This window comes from Mobula birostris, chromosome 21 (assembly GCF_030028105.1).
Source record: "Mobula birostris isolate sMobBir1 chromosome 21, sMobBir1.hap1, whole genome shotgun sequence".
In the NCBI taxonomy this organism is placed as follows: Eukaryota; Metazoa; Chordata; class Chondrichthyes; order Myliobatiformes; family Myliobatidae; genus Mobula; species Mobula birostris.
In genome coordinates this window covers 41126701-41144268 of record NC_092390.1, presented here as the reverse complement: position 1 = coordinate 41144268, position 17568 = coordinate 41126701, and the positions used below count along the sequence as shown (strand labels likewise).

Genomic DNA, 17568 nt, shown 5'->3' with positions numbered 1-17568 from the left:
TGCTTCTCTGAGTGGAGGTCTGTGACTAGTGGTGTGCCACAGGGATCAGTGCTGGGTCCATTGTTGTTTGTCATCTATATCAATGATCTGGATGATAATGTGGTAAGTTGGATCAGCAAATTTGCTGATGATAGAATGATTGGAGGTGTAGTAGGCAATGAGGATGGTTTTCAAAGCTTGCAGAGGGATTTGGACCAGCTGGAAAAATGGGCTGAAAAATGGCAGATGCAGTTTAATACAGACAAGTGTGAGGTATTGCACGTTGGAAGGACAAACCAAGGTAGAACATACAAAGTAAATGGTAGGGCACTGAGGAGTGTAGTAAAACAGAGGGATCTGGGAATACAGATACAAAATTCCCTAGAAGTGGTGTCACAGGTAGATAGGGTCGTAAAAAGAGCTTTTGGTACATTGGCCTTTATAAATCAAAGTATTGAGTATAAGAGTTGGAATGCTATGGTGAGGTTGTATAGGGTATTGGTGAGGCCGAATATGGAGTATTGTGTTCAGTTTTGGTCACCAAATTACAGGAAGGATATTAATAAGGTTGAAAGAGTACAGAGAAGGTTTACAAGGATGTTGCCGGGACTTGAGAAACTGAGTTACAGAGAAAGGTTGAATAGGTTAGGACTTTATTCCCCGGGGCGTAGAAGAATGAGGGGAGATTTGATAGAGGTATATAAAATTATGATGGGTATAGATAGAGTGAATGCAAGCAGGCTTTTTCCACTGAGGCTAGGGGAGAAAAAAACGAGAGGACATGGGTTAAGGGTGAAGGGGGAAAAGTTTAAAGGGAATGTGAGGGGGTTGGTTTCTTCACACAGAGAGTGGTGGGAATGTGGAATGAGCTGTCAGATGAAGTGGTAAATGAAGGCTCATTTTTAATATTTAAGAAAAACTTGGACAGGTACATGGATGAGAGGTATATGGAAGGATACGGTCCAGGTGCAGGTCAGTGGGACTAGGCAGAAAAATGTTTTGGCACAGCCAAGAAGGGCCAAAAGGCCTGTTTCTGTGCTCTAATGTTCTGTGGTTCTATGATTCTATTCCCTGTGTACTCTCGACTTCATGGGCAGATTCTGCTCTAACTCCATCTACGAGTTTGCAAATGATACCACTGTATCTCAAATAATGAAGAGTCAAAATACAGGAAGGAGATAGAGAGCTTAGTAACATAGTGTCATGACAACAATCACTACTTCAATACCAGCGAAACAGGAAAACTAAAGGGAAAAGGGTGATGCATGTGTTGCTGGCTAAAACAAATTCCTAGGAGTGACCATCACCAATAGCTTGTCCAATAGATATTGGACCACATTCATACAATGCTTTTGAAGATTGCATCCTCCAAATCTTCATTTTCATTGTAACATTCAAGATGATGGTTGATACCTTCAAATTTTTTGTACTTCTTAAATTGTTGAAGTTGTAAAATCATTTCATCTTCATTCCCAGCCATTTCTGGCATCTTGAAGCCAGAATGCTTGAAACCTGCAGCGAGCAAAACAGTTCTAAATTGCCTTACTGCTTATTTTTCCCCAACTATTAGTGACAAAAATCACTGCTTTTTGAACATAAACACATGCAATGGATGCTATTTAAAAACCGTTCGCTCAAAGAACGATGTAGAGTCTAATGGCCACGCAAGTGCGTACAACTGATGCAGGTTAGAAAGTGTTCGGCAGCAATCTCCTATCCCAAATAAGCAGCATAGTGTGTCAAATAAATGAAGGGAATCCAGACTACCTAATCAATTATTTTTCTTCTTGAAGAGTTATCCCAAATTAACGGCTGCCTCGATAGCCCAATGAACTGGAATCCACTGTATTTAAATACTTGAATAAACAACATGCTGTTCAGTATCCCTAAATGGCTGATCTGAAGTCTCAATTGATTCAGATTAGCCTGAGTTTCGTGACAAAGATTAATCTGTTTGCTCTCCAAAAGCTTTGAATTGGGTTGATTTTGTTTGAAAGACCCCTCAATGCTGTCTTAGGGATACAGTAGCATAATTTTCATATTATTGCTTGAATAGCATCCAAAGATCTAAGGACCTGCATATGAAACTCTCCACTCCCACAACCCCTTGAAAATTTAAATTCAGATAATTAGGTAAAATTTATCCTTGAGATCGAGGACATGGAGATTCTCCTAAAAGACTTTAGATATAAGGTCCCATGTTGGGTGGGATAGTGCAGCAAGTTTAGTCCCATTGAGATGATAGGGTCCTTTACCTTCATTGCAAATGATACCTTCACTATATAAGCTGTATTGGGTCAACAAAACAGTTCAGCAGCACCTTCAAAATGCGATATAGAGACAGACAATAAATGCCTCTTATTGGTTGTTGCCTGAAAATGCTTAATCGCATTTCAAAATCCAAGTGAATAACTTCCTATTTAATGTTTGATTCAGTAACCCCCTGGAGAGGAGCTGGGTCCCACCAGGTCAGTCTACCTGAGAAGCACCCATGATACAGGCATGTTCAATCACTAGGATGCCCAAGTATTCACGGTGGCCTTAAGTGTGATCGAATAAATGTCGGTTCTGTTAGCAAATTCACCTCTCATAAATGAATAACTTCTATATGCATTATACAGTCAACTGATAAGACAATAATTTTTATTGGGTCTGATGAAAAAATTGTGAATGGTAAAATTAATGATGTTAAAGAAGGCATTGTTACCAAGAAAGATGACTCTGTAGAAGAAGTGAATTTAGATGTAAGACAAAAGACATACAATAGGAGCAGAATTAGGCTATTCAGCCCATCGAGTTTGTGCCATCGTTCAATAATGACTGATTTATTATCCCTCTGAACCCTATTCTCCTGCCTTCTCCCCGACAACTTTGACACCCTTACTAATCAAGGACCCAGTCTTCTGCCACTTTAAATATACCCAATGACTTGGCCTCCAAAGCCATTTGCAGCAATGAATTCCACAGATTCACCATCCCCTGACTAAAAAAATCCCTCCTCATCTCTGGTTTAAAGGTATGACTTTGTATTCTGAGGCTGTACCTCTGAACCTGGACTCTCCCACTATAGAAACCACTCTATCCTTGTCTTTCAAAAATTCGATAGGTGTCAATGAGACTCCCCCCTCCCCCCATTCTTCTAAACTCCAGCGAGTGCAGGTCCAGAGCCATCAAATGCTTCTTGTATGTTAATCCTTTCACTCCTGGGATCATTCTCATGAACTTCCTCCGGATCTTGTCCAATGCAAAAGATCTAAGCACACCCTTTCTAAGATAAGGGGTCCACAACTGCTTACAATACTCCAAATATGAATTTACATATGTAAAAACAAGTAATCTGTCCAATGACAATGAAAATTGTCGTGTTTAACATGACATGTTGTTGGTTGTCTGTCGTATCCAATGATGACAGGAGAGATGTGCAGATGAATTTTTAAAATGAAAAAGCTGTTGCATTGGACCAGTTCCACTCTCTTGTCTCAGAAATTCAGGTCCAGAGGTATGAGCAGTCGTCACAAACTGGGGTCTTCCTTGGTAGCAATGGATGACCATGATTTCTCTGTGCCTTGTCATGCCTTTCGCTCTTCACAAAGTGTTGCAGAACTGCCTTCCTGGCCGTTATATCTCACTGTAGACCTCATCTGCCCCAGTCTGCTGAAGCTGGCTTCACATGCTAGGACAGGCATGGCTCTATCTCATCAGGGTATGAGGCCTGCTTGCTACTCTCACCTGGTTTAGTCTGCAGTTGAGTTATTCACTGTGTTCATATACAATTATTAATTTTCAGATGGCCCTTTGGAATTGCCTCTGTTTGAGATGATCCCCTCTCACCGTCAAATCGTATTCCATGGGGATCGGTTACTGTTTCTGTGCACTGCAACATATGTGGATAAAACAATGCAAATTGAATGGCGACATAATGGAAAAGTAACGGTAACAGATGAAGATAATGAAATATTGGTTGAACCAGTTATGATTCATGACTGTTGCTTAATAACCAGGTAAGAATATCCTTTGTGTTTGCTGTTGATTTAAAATTAAATTGCTTGCTGTTTCTGATACACCTTTGCTTATTACAGTATTTTGTTTTATTACAGCCTAGATCAGAACATATATTGCTGTAAATAATTCCATTTAAATTCAATATTGTAAAGTCTATGCCTTGGCTTGGAACACTTAAATCAAAGAAGTGTGGCACTCAAATACAATGCTCTCAGTAGTGACTGCCACCTTCTGGATTGGAAAATGATTACAGATGGAATGAAGATTTCCCATCGCTTAATATTCTGGGCATCCTTAAACTATTTAGAACTCTGATTACATTAATAACTTAAAAGACGGTGCCAAAAAGTCATGTGATTGTATGGTTCACACTCTGATCTTTATTTAATGTTAAACTTGGAGACTTAGCAATTCATCCAGGACAAACATGATAGATACATTTTTGCATAAATCTATATAATAAACACATTTGAACTCTTGCTCATATGCTAACTTTGTTAAAATGTTTGCTGCAAATGACACTGTAGATGTCATTGAATTAAGGATGCAAGTTTCCTCAATTGGGTTATTTTATGATTCATATGAGAACATTTGTTACTTGCTCTTCAATTAAAATTGCGCATTGCACACGGTCCGAATCTATCAGGTCACAACGTGAAGAAAGAGCATCTGAAGTTCATGTTTGTGCCCCTTTCCAGAAGTGTATATTGCAATTGTTTGACTGGATATTTGGTCTGGGAATTGAATTAACACTATCTGTATATCTGAACATCAAATCTTTGTAGCAGTTTTTTTGTCAGGAAGATATTAAACTGAATTCAGATCAGGCATTTCTCAGAACTGATATTTTGGGTTGCTTTATATTAAAAATGGAATTAATTGTACATTGATGATTGTTATAAACTTTACAATTTCTCTCTTCAAGAAGTACTGTAGTTTGTAATTTTATGACTTTTCTACTGAAGTTTTTCCATCTTTCCTGACAACATAGAAGGAAACCATTTGTCCCATCAAAGCAGAGCCTGGCTGATAGTAAAACCTCATTCCTTCACTGATTCCTCCCAGAGCTTTTCACCTTACCTTGTTACCAGTTGTATTGGCATACACGTGGGGCAGCCCATGCACATTTGGCAAGTGGGAGAAACCCTATACAGTCCCAGGGAGAACATTCAGTCTCCATACAGACAGCACCAAAGGTCAGGTTTGAACCCAGGTTACTGGAACTGTCAGCCAACGACTTTAGTGGCATTGCCACTATTCTACCTGTGAAGTAATTGTGGTCTAAAATATTTAGTATCACAGATAGCAGTCAATTTTGAAGTGAAAGATTAATAATAGTTTATTTTTCCTATGAAAAGATTAGACTACTCTGACCATCAAGAGCAGCTCAGCATGGAAATCTTTTATTTGGAGCAGCTTTCGCTATAGAATTCTCTACTGCTGCTGGCTGACACTTACCCTTGCCAGTAGCTAGTTTCCCAAGGATTAGCATCAGGTTGTCTGATGAGATGATTCGTTTTTCTAGCAGTAGGAAAAAGATTAGACCCATCTGGATCAGGACAAAGACAGTTTACTGATCTACATTTCTGAAATGCAGTAATCCAAACTTTCATCGCAATAGTTGAATTATAACGTGTTCAGAAACCCAGTCTGGTGTAAGATAAAGGGATGAAGACTGGATACAGCAGGTTTCTGTAAAAATGTGTGGGGTGTGAAATGTTGTGGAAACAAAATACTGTATTTACAACGTGATTGTCTGGAATAGTTATGAATGTGTGTGCATAACAAAATTGCAGGTCATGCTGGCAGCAGCCTGAATAGATCAAAAATTTGCACTTTTCTGCAGTTTTCCCAGCTATTTACAGGATTCTTATAATTCAAAGTAACTAAAAAGGAAATGTATGTGTCCTTGCTCAATTTTTAAAGAAACAGACAAAATGGACATATGCAGATTGTTTATGTAAACAGATAGTGTCAGTTTATGGCTGATATTTTAATTATTACAGCACAGAAGAAGGCTGTCTGCCCATTGGATGATTGTTGATGGCCAACAGAATAATCCCATCAGTCCTATTCCACTTCCCCTTGTCATCTTACAACATGCTCTCTCACATGCCATTCAATTCTCCTTCGGGTTGTTTTTCCTCTCAGCTGCAGAAATCGCTTGCAGTGATTGTTTAACCTGCCAGCATTTTGTTAGGATGTGAGAGGAAACTAGAGTACCCAGGGAACAAGGCGATTCTACACAGGCTCGGGTCCTGGGAGCTGTGAGGCAGCAGCACTCCCTCTTGTGTTAATGTCCCTCCCAGCCTTTTCCACCACATGTAGAATAGCATTAAGACTTCAAAGATGCGTCTCTGCTGGACACTAAGCTCTAAAGACATTAGACATTTTGGATTAAATAAAGCATTTGAGTAAAGTATGGATGCAAAATGACTCCAGTGGGTTGAGAATCTTTGGTGACGTGTAATAATATCAAGGAAAAGTAATGAACTAAATGGAGTTCTGAAGTTTTGACTTAGTTTCAAACTCTGTGATTGCAGGTATGGGAATGGGGCATCACATGTGGCTTCAGTTTTGATTTGAAACTTCTCAATTCAAGTTTTTCAAATAGTATCTACTGTTTCATATTTCTTTAGACCAAAGGAGTCATTCAAAGTTCAAAGTAAAATTTAATATCAGAGTACATACATGTCACCACATACAACCCTGAGATTCTTTTTCCTGTGGGCATACTCAGCAAATCTATGGAACAGTAACTATAAACAGGGCCAATGAAAAACAACCTGAAAATGCAAACATAAATAAATAGCAATAAATAGCAAGGACATGAAATAACAAGATAAAGAGTACTTAAAATAAGATAATTGGTTATGGGACTGAGTGTAGTTATCCTCTGTTTCTGGTGTTCAAGCCAATTCTAGATTCAGTCGATCAAGTCAATACCAGCTCTCAAAGAGCATCCTATCAATTCTATTTCTACATTTCTTTCCTTGTAACTTTTTCTCTCACACATGACCATCAACATCACCAAGATTTCTCTGCCATCCCTACATGAGTGGCAATTTATAGATAATCTAACAACCAGCAAATATTTTGATATGGGAGGAAATAAGAGCATTTGGGCAAAACCTACACAGTAACGGAGAGAACATGAAGACTACATAGGGATAGTACCAGAGATCAGAATCAAAGCCAGGTCACAGGAGCTTTGAGACAGTTGTTGCTCAGGGTGTTGGGCTATATATCTTTCTTATGTGAACATGCTTCTTTGCTTGCTGTTTTGTATTAGTTACTTGCTATTTTTGAACGTTTGCTTGCTATTTAGAATGTTTTACACCTTGGCTCCAGATGAATGCTGTCTGGCTCAGCTGTATCTATGTATGGTTTGAATGATAACTAAACTTGATTTGATTTGATTTTGTACGAGATGCACCAATATCAATGGTATCTGTGAATTCTTTGCTGCTTTCTCCATCATCTTCATCTCACGCCAAATGCTGTTTCAGATAACATTTCCATTACTGGACAATAACACGCACTCAATAGAATCTATAATTTAAATGGACTTGCTATTTGAACAAAATAGCAAGGAAAGTAATCAATTATGTCATATTGGGTTTGCTGTCATTGCTGTTTTGCCCACATTGAATAAATATGAAGGTCACATTCCATGTCAGTTAATGAGAGTGAGGTTTTCTTTGACTTTTACTTGAGCTGCAATGGTGCACAGAGGCAAGAAAAATATGGTTCTCATTTCAAGATCTACATTAAAGATTACTACCAGCAGAAATACAAAATCTCTCTCCCTTTTTGCTGTGCTCAGCAACCTTTCTCCATCACTAACAGACTCCACTGCCAGCTTTCCACAGCCAACCAAGAAGTACAAGTTTTTGACACTAGACACACATGTGGCAAGATTTACAAACTATAACAGATTACAAATCCATCCTGCAAATCAATGACAGCGACACCTCCCTTCCTAATAGGTTGAGTACCTTTTATGCACAATTTGAAAGAATGACATATGTGACATTGAGTAAAGCTCCCTCTCCCCTAAGGAGCAGACAGCTTGCTGGCCACAGATGGGGTGAGGAGGATCCTAGCCAGGGTCAACCCAAGCAAAGCTGTGGGTCCAGACAATATACCTGGTCAGATGCTGAGAGATTGCACAGCTGGGCTAACAGAGGTCTTAATGGACATCTTTAACTTCTTTTTGCAGAAGTCCACTATCCCTGCAGGTTTCAAGGTTACCACCATTATTCTGGTGCCCATGAGAGTGATGGCAATTGTCCTAAACATTTACTGCCCAGAGGCACCGACTTCATCAATCATGAAGTGCTTCAAGTGGCTGGTAATGGATTATATAGAACCGCACATTCCAGCTACATTGGATCCTTTCGAGTTTGCCTACTGCTCCAACTGGTCCACTGATGATGCCATAGCCTCGGACCTCCATTCCATAGTGCCCCACTTAGAAAACAACACATCATATGCCAGGATCTTGTTCATTGACTTCAGCTTGGCGTTTAACATGATCATCTCTCAGAGGCTTGTGGGCCTTAGCCCTCATTTGGACTCAACAACCTTCTCTGCGACTGGATCTTGGACTTCTTAATGGAAAGACCCCAGTTAGTCCGAGCTGGCAGCAATATCTCAAGCTCCATCATGCTGAGCACTGTTGCCCCACAGGGCTGTGTGGTCAACTGACTGCTGTTCGCACTGCTGACTCATGACTACACTGCCAGATCCAGCTCAGACTTGGCCCTCAAACAAGGAGACTTGATACTTCACCAAAGACTCTCACAAGTGTACTGTAGAGAGCATTCTAACTGGTTACATCACCGTATGGTGTGAAGGAGCCACTGCACAGGATCAGAAAGAGCTGCAGAAAGTTGTAAAGCTCCATTAATGACACCAGCCTCTCCAGCACCAAGACACCTTCAAAAGGTGATGCTTCGAAAAGGTGGCATCCATCATTAAGGACCCCTATCACCCAGGACATGCCCTCTTCTCATTGCTACCATCAAGGAAGAGGTACAGGAACCTGAAGACACACTCAGCATTTCAGGAACAGTTTCTTCCTCTCTGCCATCAGATTTCTGAATAGACAGTGAACCCATGAACACTACCTCACTATTTTTGCTCTCTTTTTGCACTTAATTTAAATTTTAATACATATTTTCCACTCAATTTTATTGACTTTTTATTATTATGTATTGCATTGTACTGCTGCAGCAAAATGATAAATTCCACAACAAATGCCAGTGATATTAAATTTGATTCTGATTCTGAATTGCATCATCAAGTTTGCTGATGATACAGCAGTGGTTGGCTTCATCAGCAGCAATGATGAATCAGCATATGGAGTGGGAGTAGAGAGGTTCATCAAATGGTGTGAGACCAAGAACATGAATCTCAATGTGGACAAAACAAGAGATGATTGTGGACTTCAGGCAGGCGGAGGTCAACCACTTCCCATTGCACATCAATGGCTCAGTGGTGGAGAGCACAAAGTTCCTTGGTGTGCACATAATGGACAATCTAACCTGAATGCACAATGCCTCCTCATTAGTTAAGAAGGCACAACAGCGTCTACACTTTCTGAGAAGATTGAGGCATGCAAAGCTTCCCCATTCTAACAACTTTCTATAGGAGCACCATTGAAACTGTCCTGTCTGGCTGCATCATTGTATGGAAGCTGCAAGGCATCAGAACACAAGACCCTACAGAGGATAGTGAAAACTGCCAGGAAGATCACTGGGGTCTCCCTGACCCCTACTTGTGACATTTACTGGGAGCATTACAGATGAAGGGCCTGAAGCATTATTGAGGATCCTTACCACCCATTCCACAATCTCTTTGATCCACTGCCATTAAGAAGGATGTACAGGAGCATCAGGACCAGGAATGCCTGATTAGGTAACAGCTTCTTCTCTCAGGCTATGAGTCTAATGTATACCCAGCCCCCACCGAGGTCTCATTACTCGGTCAGCAAACTTTACTGTTTATTGTACTGTTTTACTCTTTACCCGTGCTGTGCACTTCACATGCATTTTGAATTATGGTTCGGTTGAATTGTTCTCTGATCTCGGCAATTCAATTGCAAACGTATCGTCGCCATACGAGGAGACATCATCAGTGCACTGTTAATTGTGGTGTGTCCTCCAAACGCTTGACCTTTATATACTTATCATTTGGCTGATTGGTCACCATTTCAGAAATTTGATTGTGAAGAGGGGAGGATATCTCACACTGATTAGTTGCATGGCTAACTTGGTGCATTGTGGTCTGCTTGTGTGTCCATCCAATTCCTAAACGGACATTGAACCCATGAACACTACCTCACTTTTATTCTGTAAGATAATTTCTGTTTCTGCACGATTTCTAATTTAACTATTTAATATACATATATATACTTACTGTACTTACTTGATTTACTTTTTATCTATATTATCATGTACTGCATTGTACTGCTGTTGTAAGTTAACAAATTTCACAACATATGCCAGTGATATTAAATCTGATTCTGGTTCTGGAATTTTGCCTGCTTTGGCTCATAGATAATTTTGAATGATATTGCTTTAACTATTTTGGGAATATTTTGTTTTAAGTGCTGTGTGTGATACTATATGTATTGTGGTGGGCTGTGGTCAGAGGAATGTTGTTTCATTTGGTTGTACGTATGTACAGTCAGATGACAGTAAACCAAACTTGAACTTTGTAGACAGATTACTAGAATGGATCAACATTGGATAACAGATGTGTGCCTGAAAAGCAGCACAGTATGGCTGTCAGAATATCATTAAAACACAGTTGCAGTCTGTTTCCCACCATGAATTTTTGAACTGATGTAATCAAATTAATTGTTGTGATCTTGTTATAAAATAATGAAGTAATTACAGTAAATAAAAGGGGTTAGCATGCAGACTCAATTTAATGTCTGATCTACAGTGGTTAAAAAGTGTAAAGCACAGATGTCATTCATCTTTTGTTTATTGCCTGGTGGTTAATAATAATCTAAGAATAGGACCCGACTTTTCTGACTTAAATCAAGAGTGCATGTGGGAGAAGATATCTTTCAAAGTAAATTATATTTAAAAATGCAAAAGCACTTGGCTGGATCAACGAAGATTGACATGTTTATCTGGTAAATTATTTCAGCTGTTTACTTTAGATTTGTATTAACTTATGACGCATCAGTTTATGTTCATATCAGTAAGTATCTTATAAAATCTGAAATAATGTTACAAGTGCAGGCACCAAACAATCATCACGTGAATCCATCATTCTGATGAGAAGTCTCACTTCTGATAAACACATAACAATAATTTGGGAACATAACCAAGAAACCTGGACATCATAGGAAGGGAGACAGAAATTTTCAATATGTGTTGCTAGTGGGTGAGACCTGTTGCTATAGATACAGAATTAAAACATCATTTCAAAAAATGTTTTAAAAATAGAATGCTAATCATTAAGATTGATAGCTTGATCGCTATTTCATCTCTGTACCAACCTGTCATTCCAAATGCAATCTGCACAAAGCAATTTTGTGAATTTATTGATCAAAAATAGAAATTCAAACATCAGCCCGTTGGTGAGAGAATTCAATCAATTAGTGATTATAAAAACAGAAATAAAAATAAATGAACAGAAAGGAGAAAATGGGCAAACTGTGGTTTGAAAACCTATTTGAGGATGAGGACAGCAGGTTGCAAGCAATCTTTTTCAAATATTAAAGCCAATCATTTGCATAATCTTCCTTCTTACAATATGTGGATTATTGATGTGTGAATAATGTTAGATAATGATGTTAGGTAGGGGGAGGACACTCTCTGAAAATTTCAGGGATTTAAGAAGAACAGTCCATAATTATAGAACATGATTTTTGATTCTGTTGCTATTCCTGCCCTATCTGCATTTTGACTTTTCATTTGTAGGTACTGATATAACAGTCAAATTAGTAGCATAGAATTGTGCTGCACAGAAATGGACTATCTAGCCTAATCCTATTTGTCAGCATTAGACATTTATTCCACTTCTCCCTTGCTGTCCAAGTACTTGTCCAGATATCTTTTAAAGACTGTAATTGTATCTGCCTCTACCGCTTCCTCTGGCAATTTCCTCCACACAACCACAACCCTCAATAGAAATCTTGCTCCTCAAATCTCCTGAAATTTGTCTCACTCACTTTAGACCAGGGTCTCTCAACCGGAGTTCAGCGGAACCTGAGCGTTCTGCGAGAGGTCACTTAGGGTTCTGTGAGAGATCAAGATTTTTTAAAGAACGTCGTCTTTTTGAACTTTGCGCAACGCACAATACTGGTTCTCACAGTGGTGGAGACTGACCCTGTTAGCAGTCCCATTAAAGGTCTCTCAGGCCAGTATGGCAGTATGGACCTTGATTATTTTGTTGAATCCATTCTCAGTTTTTGACGCGAGATATGAGAGGCCATGGATAATTGGTGAGCGCTGTATTGCACAGAGGGGAGGATGATAGGCTGATGAAGAGCATGAAGTGAGTTTTCCAACATTGAATGGACTTCTATATTTTTATATTTTATTAACCCCTGTGTTTTACAGACATGTCTGGCGGTCCAATATGGCAATTTTTGAATTGCAATCTTGAGTAATTTTACTGCACTAGTGCAAGAACAGACACAAAAATGCCCATCTTCACGATAAAAGCCACTTATCAATGAGTTTTACATGGACTGTTGATCCAAGTTGTCTTATTCCATTGTGCCTAGTCTGTGGCAAACAACTTAAAAATGCAGCAATGGCTCCTGCGAAATTGAAAAGACACCTAACTACAAATCACAACCATATAACACATAAAAGTGCTGATTATTTTAAACGGTTATTGGAATCTCAAAACAAACAGAGTAAGGCTTTTGTTAATAAAGTCACAGTCATTAAAATGGTCAGGCAACACTTTATTCAGCAGCAGAACTTATTACCCAGAAAAGGAAAGTCACACAGTTGGTGAGAACCTAATAATGGCAACATATAAAATTATAGTGGGTAAAATGCTCAGACAAGATGCAGTACGAGAAATTGAAAAGGTTTCACACTCAGTGGTGATGATGGCTGGTTCTTTGCGGATGAAGATCAGGAGGGAAGGAGAGGCCTCAGGACCGACAGCATGATCGTTGTTGACTGTAGAGGCCAGTTCTGGATCTGCAGACTCTGGAACGGTAGGGACACAAGAACAGCTGGGATGCAGGCACTTGGGTAGTAGGATCCTTCCTGCATCTCCTTTCCTCTTTAGTTGCTCTTCTGGATTCCTCAAAATTCTTATCTGCTACGTGGATCAGCGATCTCTAGTGGTCTCTGTCAGAAGCCAGCTGCTGCCACTCCTTGACGTGCTATTTGCCTGAGAGAGCTGCTGCCTAAGTCGGTTTTGTACCTCTTACGCAGGGCACCGCAATCTCTCTTGCCCTGAGAGAGTTCCCCGTAGAGTAGTGCTTTCGGTAACCTGGAGTTGTCCATTCCTGACACGTGGCATGGCCACCGGAGCTCCCTGAGCAGCAAAGTGGCTTCAATGCTTGGAAGTTGAGCCTTCTCCAGGACTTCGTTGTTGGAGACATGATCCTGCCAGCTGATGCTCATAATGGAGCAGAGGCAGTGCCGATGGAAGCACTCGAGCAACCAAATTTGCTTTGGAGCCGTACGGCAGAGTTATGATGACAGCAGCCCTGTGAAACTGGATTTTTATGGACAGATGCAGCTGCTGGTTCTTCCACACATTTCTGGAGGCAACTGCAGGCACTGCTGGCTCTGGCAAGTTGATTGTCAATGTCCCTGACTACGGTTGCATCATTGGAGATGACGCTGCCCAAGTAGGTGAACTGCTCAACTGTGGTGAGAGGGTGGTTGTCAATGGTTATCGGAGGTAGGTTGTAAATGCCATGAAGGGACTTTGGATGGAGTATCATTGTTTTCGTGAGACCAACCATTAACCCGAAAGCCCTTGCAGCCTTGGCAAACTGTGACTGCAGCCTGTAGCATATCCTCTGTGTGCGTGAGAAGAGCACAGTCCGCATATAGCAGCTTGAGAATGGGCGCTTGCATGTTTTTTTTTTGTGCAAGAGGGCAGCCACTTTCAAACAGTATGATAAGTCCACATAATGATGACATGTCACATGATGCTGAAGACTTTTTGTGTGATAAACTGAAAAACAACAGTTTCTCTGTCCAGGTTGATGAGTCAACAGAGTTCACCAATAAATGTCAAGTTGTAACATTTGTAACATTTGTAAATGATGGTGAAATTCAAGAAAACTTTTTTGTGGCAAAGAGCTACTGGAAACAAGCAAAGGCTAAGGTATATTTAATATTTTGTTTTCATATGTGGAAACAAAGGGTCTGTATTGGAGGAACTGCACTGGCATCTGAACTGATTGTGTCCCATCAATGGTTGGCTCCATGAGAGGTATCCTTTCTCTTGTAAAAAAAGAAAATCCTGATGTTGTCACGACACATTGCTTTCTTCACAGAGAGGTGCTGATGTCAAAACCTCTTGGAGATGAAATGAAAAAATGTTCTGGATGATGCTACAAAAATGGTTAACTTTATTAAACAAAGAACAAAAAGAATGTTTAAAATGCTGTGTGAAAACCTGGTCAAAGAGCACACCAATCTCCTGCCGCATACAGAAGTCTGGTGGCTTAGCGTTCTCACCAGGATTTTTGAGCTGAATGCTGAGTTGCAGGAGTACTTTTAAGAAAATAGTAGGCCAGAGTGCTTTGAAGGTGAAGAATGGCTGCAGAAAGTAGCCTACTTAGCAGATATTTTTCATCATGTAAACCAGCTGAACGAGTCTTTGCAAGGCCCTGGAGAAAATATTTTGACTTCAAGTCACAAAATTTTTGGATTTAAAAGGAAATTGAATCTTTGGAAAAATCATTGCAAAAGGAGATCTTGAAACGTTTCCACTGCTGCTTGGACTTGAGAGTGAGGAAGGATCAGAAAATCTCGAGTCTTATTTAAAACCACCTGGAAGAACTGCAGAACAAAATTGAACAGTGCTTTTCCTCCCTTTCAACTCAAGTGTATGACTGGGTGAGGGACCATTTCACTGAATCTTCTGCTCAGCCTGAGAACTTGACTTTGAGAGAAAAGGAAGAACTTTGTGAGCTGCACTTTGATCATGCACTCAAGGTGAGATTTACTGACCTTCCCCCAGATGGTCTGGATTTCTGTGAAAGAAGAGAAACCTGCCATTCATAGGAAAACAGTGGACATTTTCATGCAGTTTTCAACTTCTTACGTGTGTGTGCAAGCTTTTTCTTGTTTAATAAGCATTAAGAGCGAGGATAGATATCATCTCATTTCAGTTGAAGGAGAAATCTATGTGTGCTTATCTCAAGTTCGACCCGAATTGAGTATTTATGCAGCGAAAAAAAAAAAGCAGAGGTTTCACATGCTAGGCTTATATTTGAGCCTGATCAAAAAGAAGTTTTTTTGCATGTCTTGTATAAAATTGTCTTAGGCTATATTTTCATTCATATTGCTTTGGCTTATGATTTTAGTAACTTTAATATACAACATTGTCAATAAATTTTCATTTTGTAAATAGCATTAACTAAAATAAATTTACAACCTTTATTTAAATTAAATCTAGCAAGCTTTAGAAAAGCTAAATTCTATTTTGGCTTAAGCCAGTTATTTAACAGAAATTTATTATGTTTGCCTTATGAGTTTTTAAAATTTAAGAAAGAGAAAGAGATTAATTTCAAGACAGGTAAGCTAAGCTTAACTACCTGTTTTTTTTTCAAGAAATGTTGACTAAAAATTCACTTTCTACTCAAAAGAGCATTGACAATTATTTTCGGATTACTATATCTACAAGTTACTGATCATACTAACATACTGTGAGCTGCAGATATAATAATTTTTACATAGGGGAACCCTTATTTCAAGGGTTCCTCCAGAGCAAAAAGGTTCAGAAAGCTTGCTTTAGACCTATTCCCTCAAGTTTTAGATTCTACAGACTGAAAAAAAAGATTTCGACTGTCTACTGTATCAGATCAGATATATTATCAGTGACATATGATGTGAAATTCATTGGTTTGCAGCAGCAGTGCAGTGCAAAGACATAAAAATCAATAAAGTACCACAAATAAGACCATGCAAAAATAAATAAATAATGCAAAAAATAAAGGAGCAATGAGGTAGTGTTAATGGGTTTGTGAAACATTCAGAAATCTGATGGCAGAGGGAAAGAAGTTCTTTCTGGATTATTGAGTGTGCGTCTTCAGGCTCCTGTACCTCCCCCGGGCAGAAGGTATGTCTCAGATAGTGAGGGTGTGTAATAATTTTATAAACCTCCATCCCTCAGCCACTTATGTTTCAGTGAGAATAGAGCCTGACTACCCCATTTCTTCTTGTAAATAACGGTCTTGATTCCAGACAACATCTTGGTGAATCTGTTCTGTGTTCGTCCTCTGCACCACTCTCTTGCTGTGGAGTGATGATCAGAATTGTACACAATACTCCAAGTGTAGCCTGACCGGTTGCAACATTGTATCCCAACACTTAGAGAGAGAGCCCCGAGACTCCAATTTTGAAAAAGTCAGGACTCGTGCACTATCGTAATCTCATTACTTGATCCACAACTTTTGCTTCAGCAAGTCTGACAATGGCTTGAAGAAAGGGGAGGGAGGGAACATCGACTCAGACCGTGAGAGGCCTGCCTCGGGCATTTTCATGCCTTACAAGGCGCAGATTGGAAGTCTGTGTGGGGCGCCACTCCTCGCACAGACTAGAGCAATGTGTGATCAAGTGCCGTGCTCAAGGGCACAAACACACTGCTACAATTGAGGCTCAAACTAGTGACCTTGAGATAACTAGACGAACGCCTTAACCACTTGGCCACATGCCCAACACGTGTTTGAAGAAAGTATCAAGTATTTTGACAAGTTCAAATAACTCTTGCTCTTCCTTACCTTGTTTCTTACAGTTTAAAAATTCGGATAATGCTTTGCAGAATTCATACATTAATTAAATAAGATTAGGTTATGTAAAAATCAACTTTATGTTTTCCTCATTTAATTACAGGCATATTTAAGAAACACTGTTTGGTAAAATGTCAATTTATTGAGAGAGGACCAGAGATGAAGGGATGATGAATTCATAACTAGAGCTATAGGTTTGTCAGGATCATAATAAGGGAATAATATGGTGTTGGAATGTAAGCTCCATGGTGTGGGAAGAGGTGACTTGATGGTAAGTAAAAGAAGCTGTTTTAGTGGAGTTCCAAGTCCCAATTTGGGGAATGAGGTTATGGATTTATCTGTCTGGATGGCACGCAGACTAAAGCTTTTCACTCTATCTCAGTACAGGTGACAATAATATGTCAATTACCAGTTGAGGAAGTACCCAATGATAATCAGACTTACGAACAACATGAAATAAAACAGAAAATGCTGGAAACAGTCAATAATTTAAGTAGAATTTGTGGAAAGTGAAACAAAGTTAATACTTCAAGTCAATGGCTCTTCATCAAAACTGGGGAGGGGAAAAACAAGTTAGTTTTACATTTCAGAGCAGCTAGGGTGAGGGCAATATCTTTAGATTTTTT

The 17568-nt window shown here is 39.5% G+C and overlaps 1 protein-coding gene across 2 annotated transcripts in view; it reads left to right on the top strand.

Moving 5' to 3' along the window:
* LOC140185754 (adhesion G protein-coupled receptor A1) overlaps positions 1-17568 on the top strand; it is a 550512-nt gene that overhangs the window by 239872 nt on the left and 293072 nt on the right. For both annotated transcript variants that reach the window (XM_072239373.1, XM_072239372.1), the window contains exon 7: positions 3767-3980. In XM_072239373.1, coding sequence (XP_072095474.1) covers positions 3767-3980 — 214 coding nt within the window. The remainder of the gene's footprint in view (positions 1-3766; positions 3981-17568) is intronic.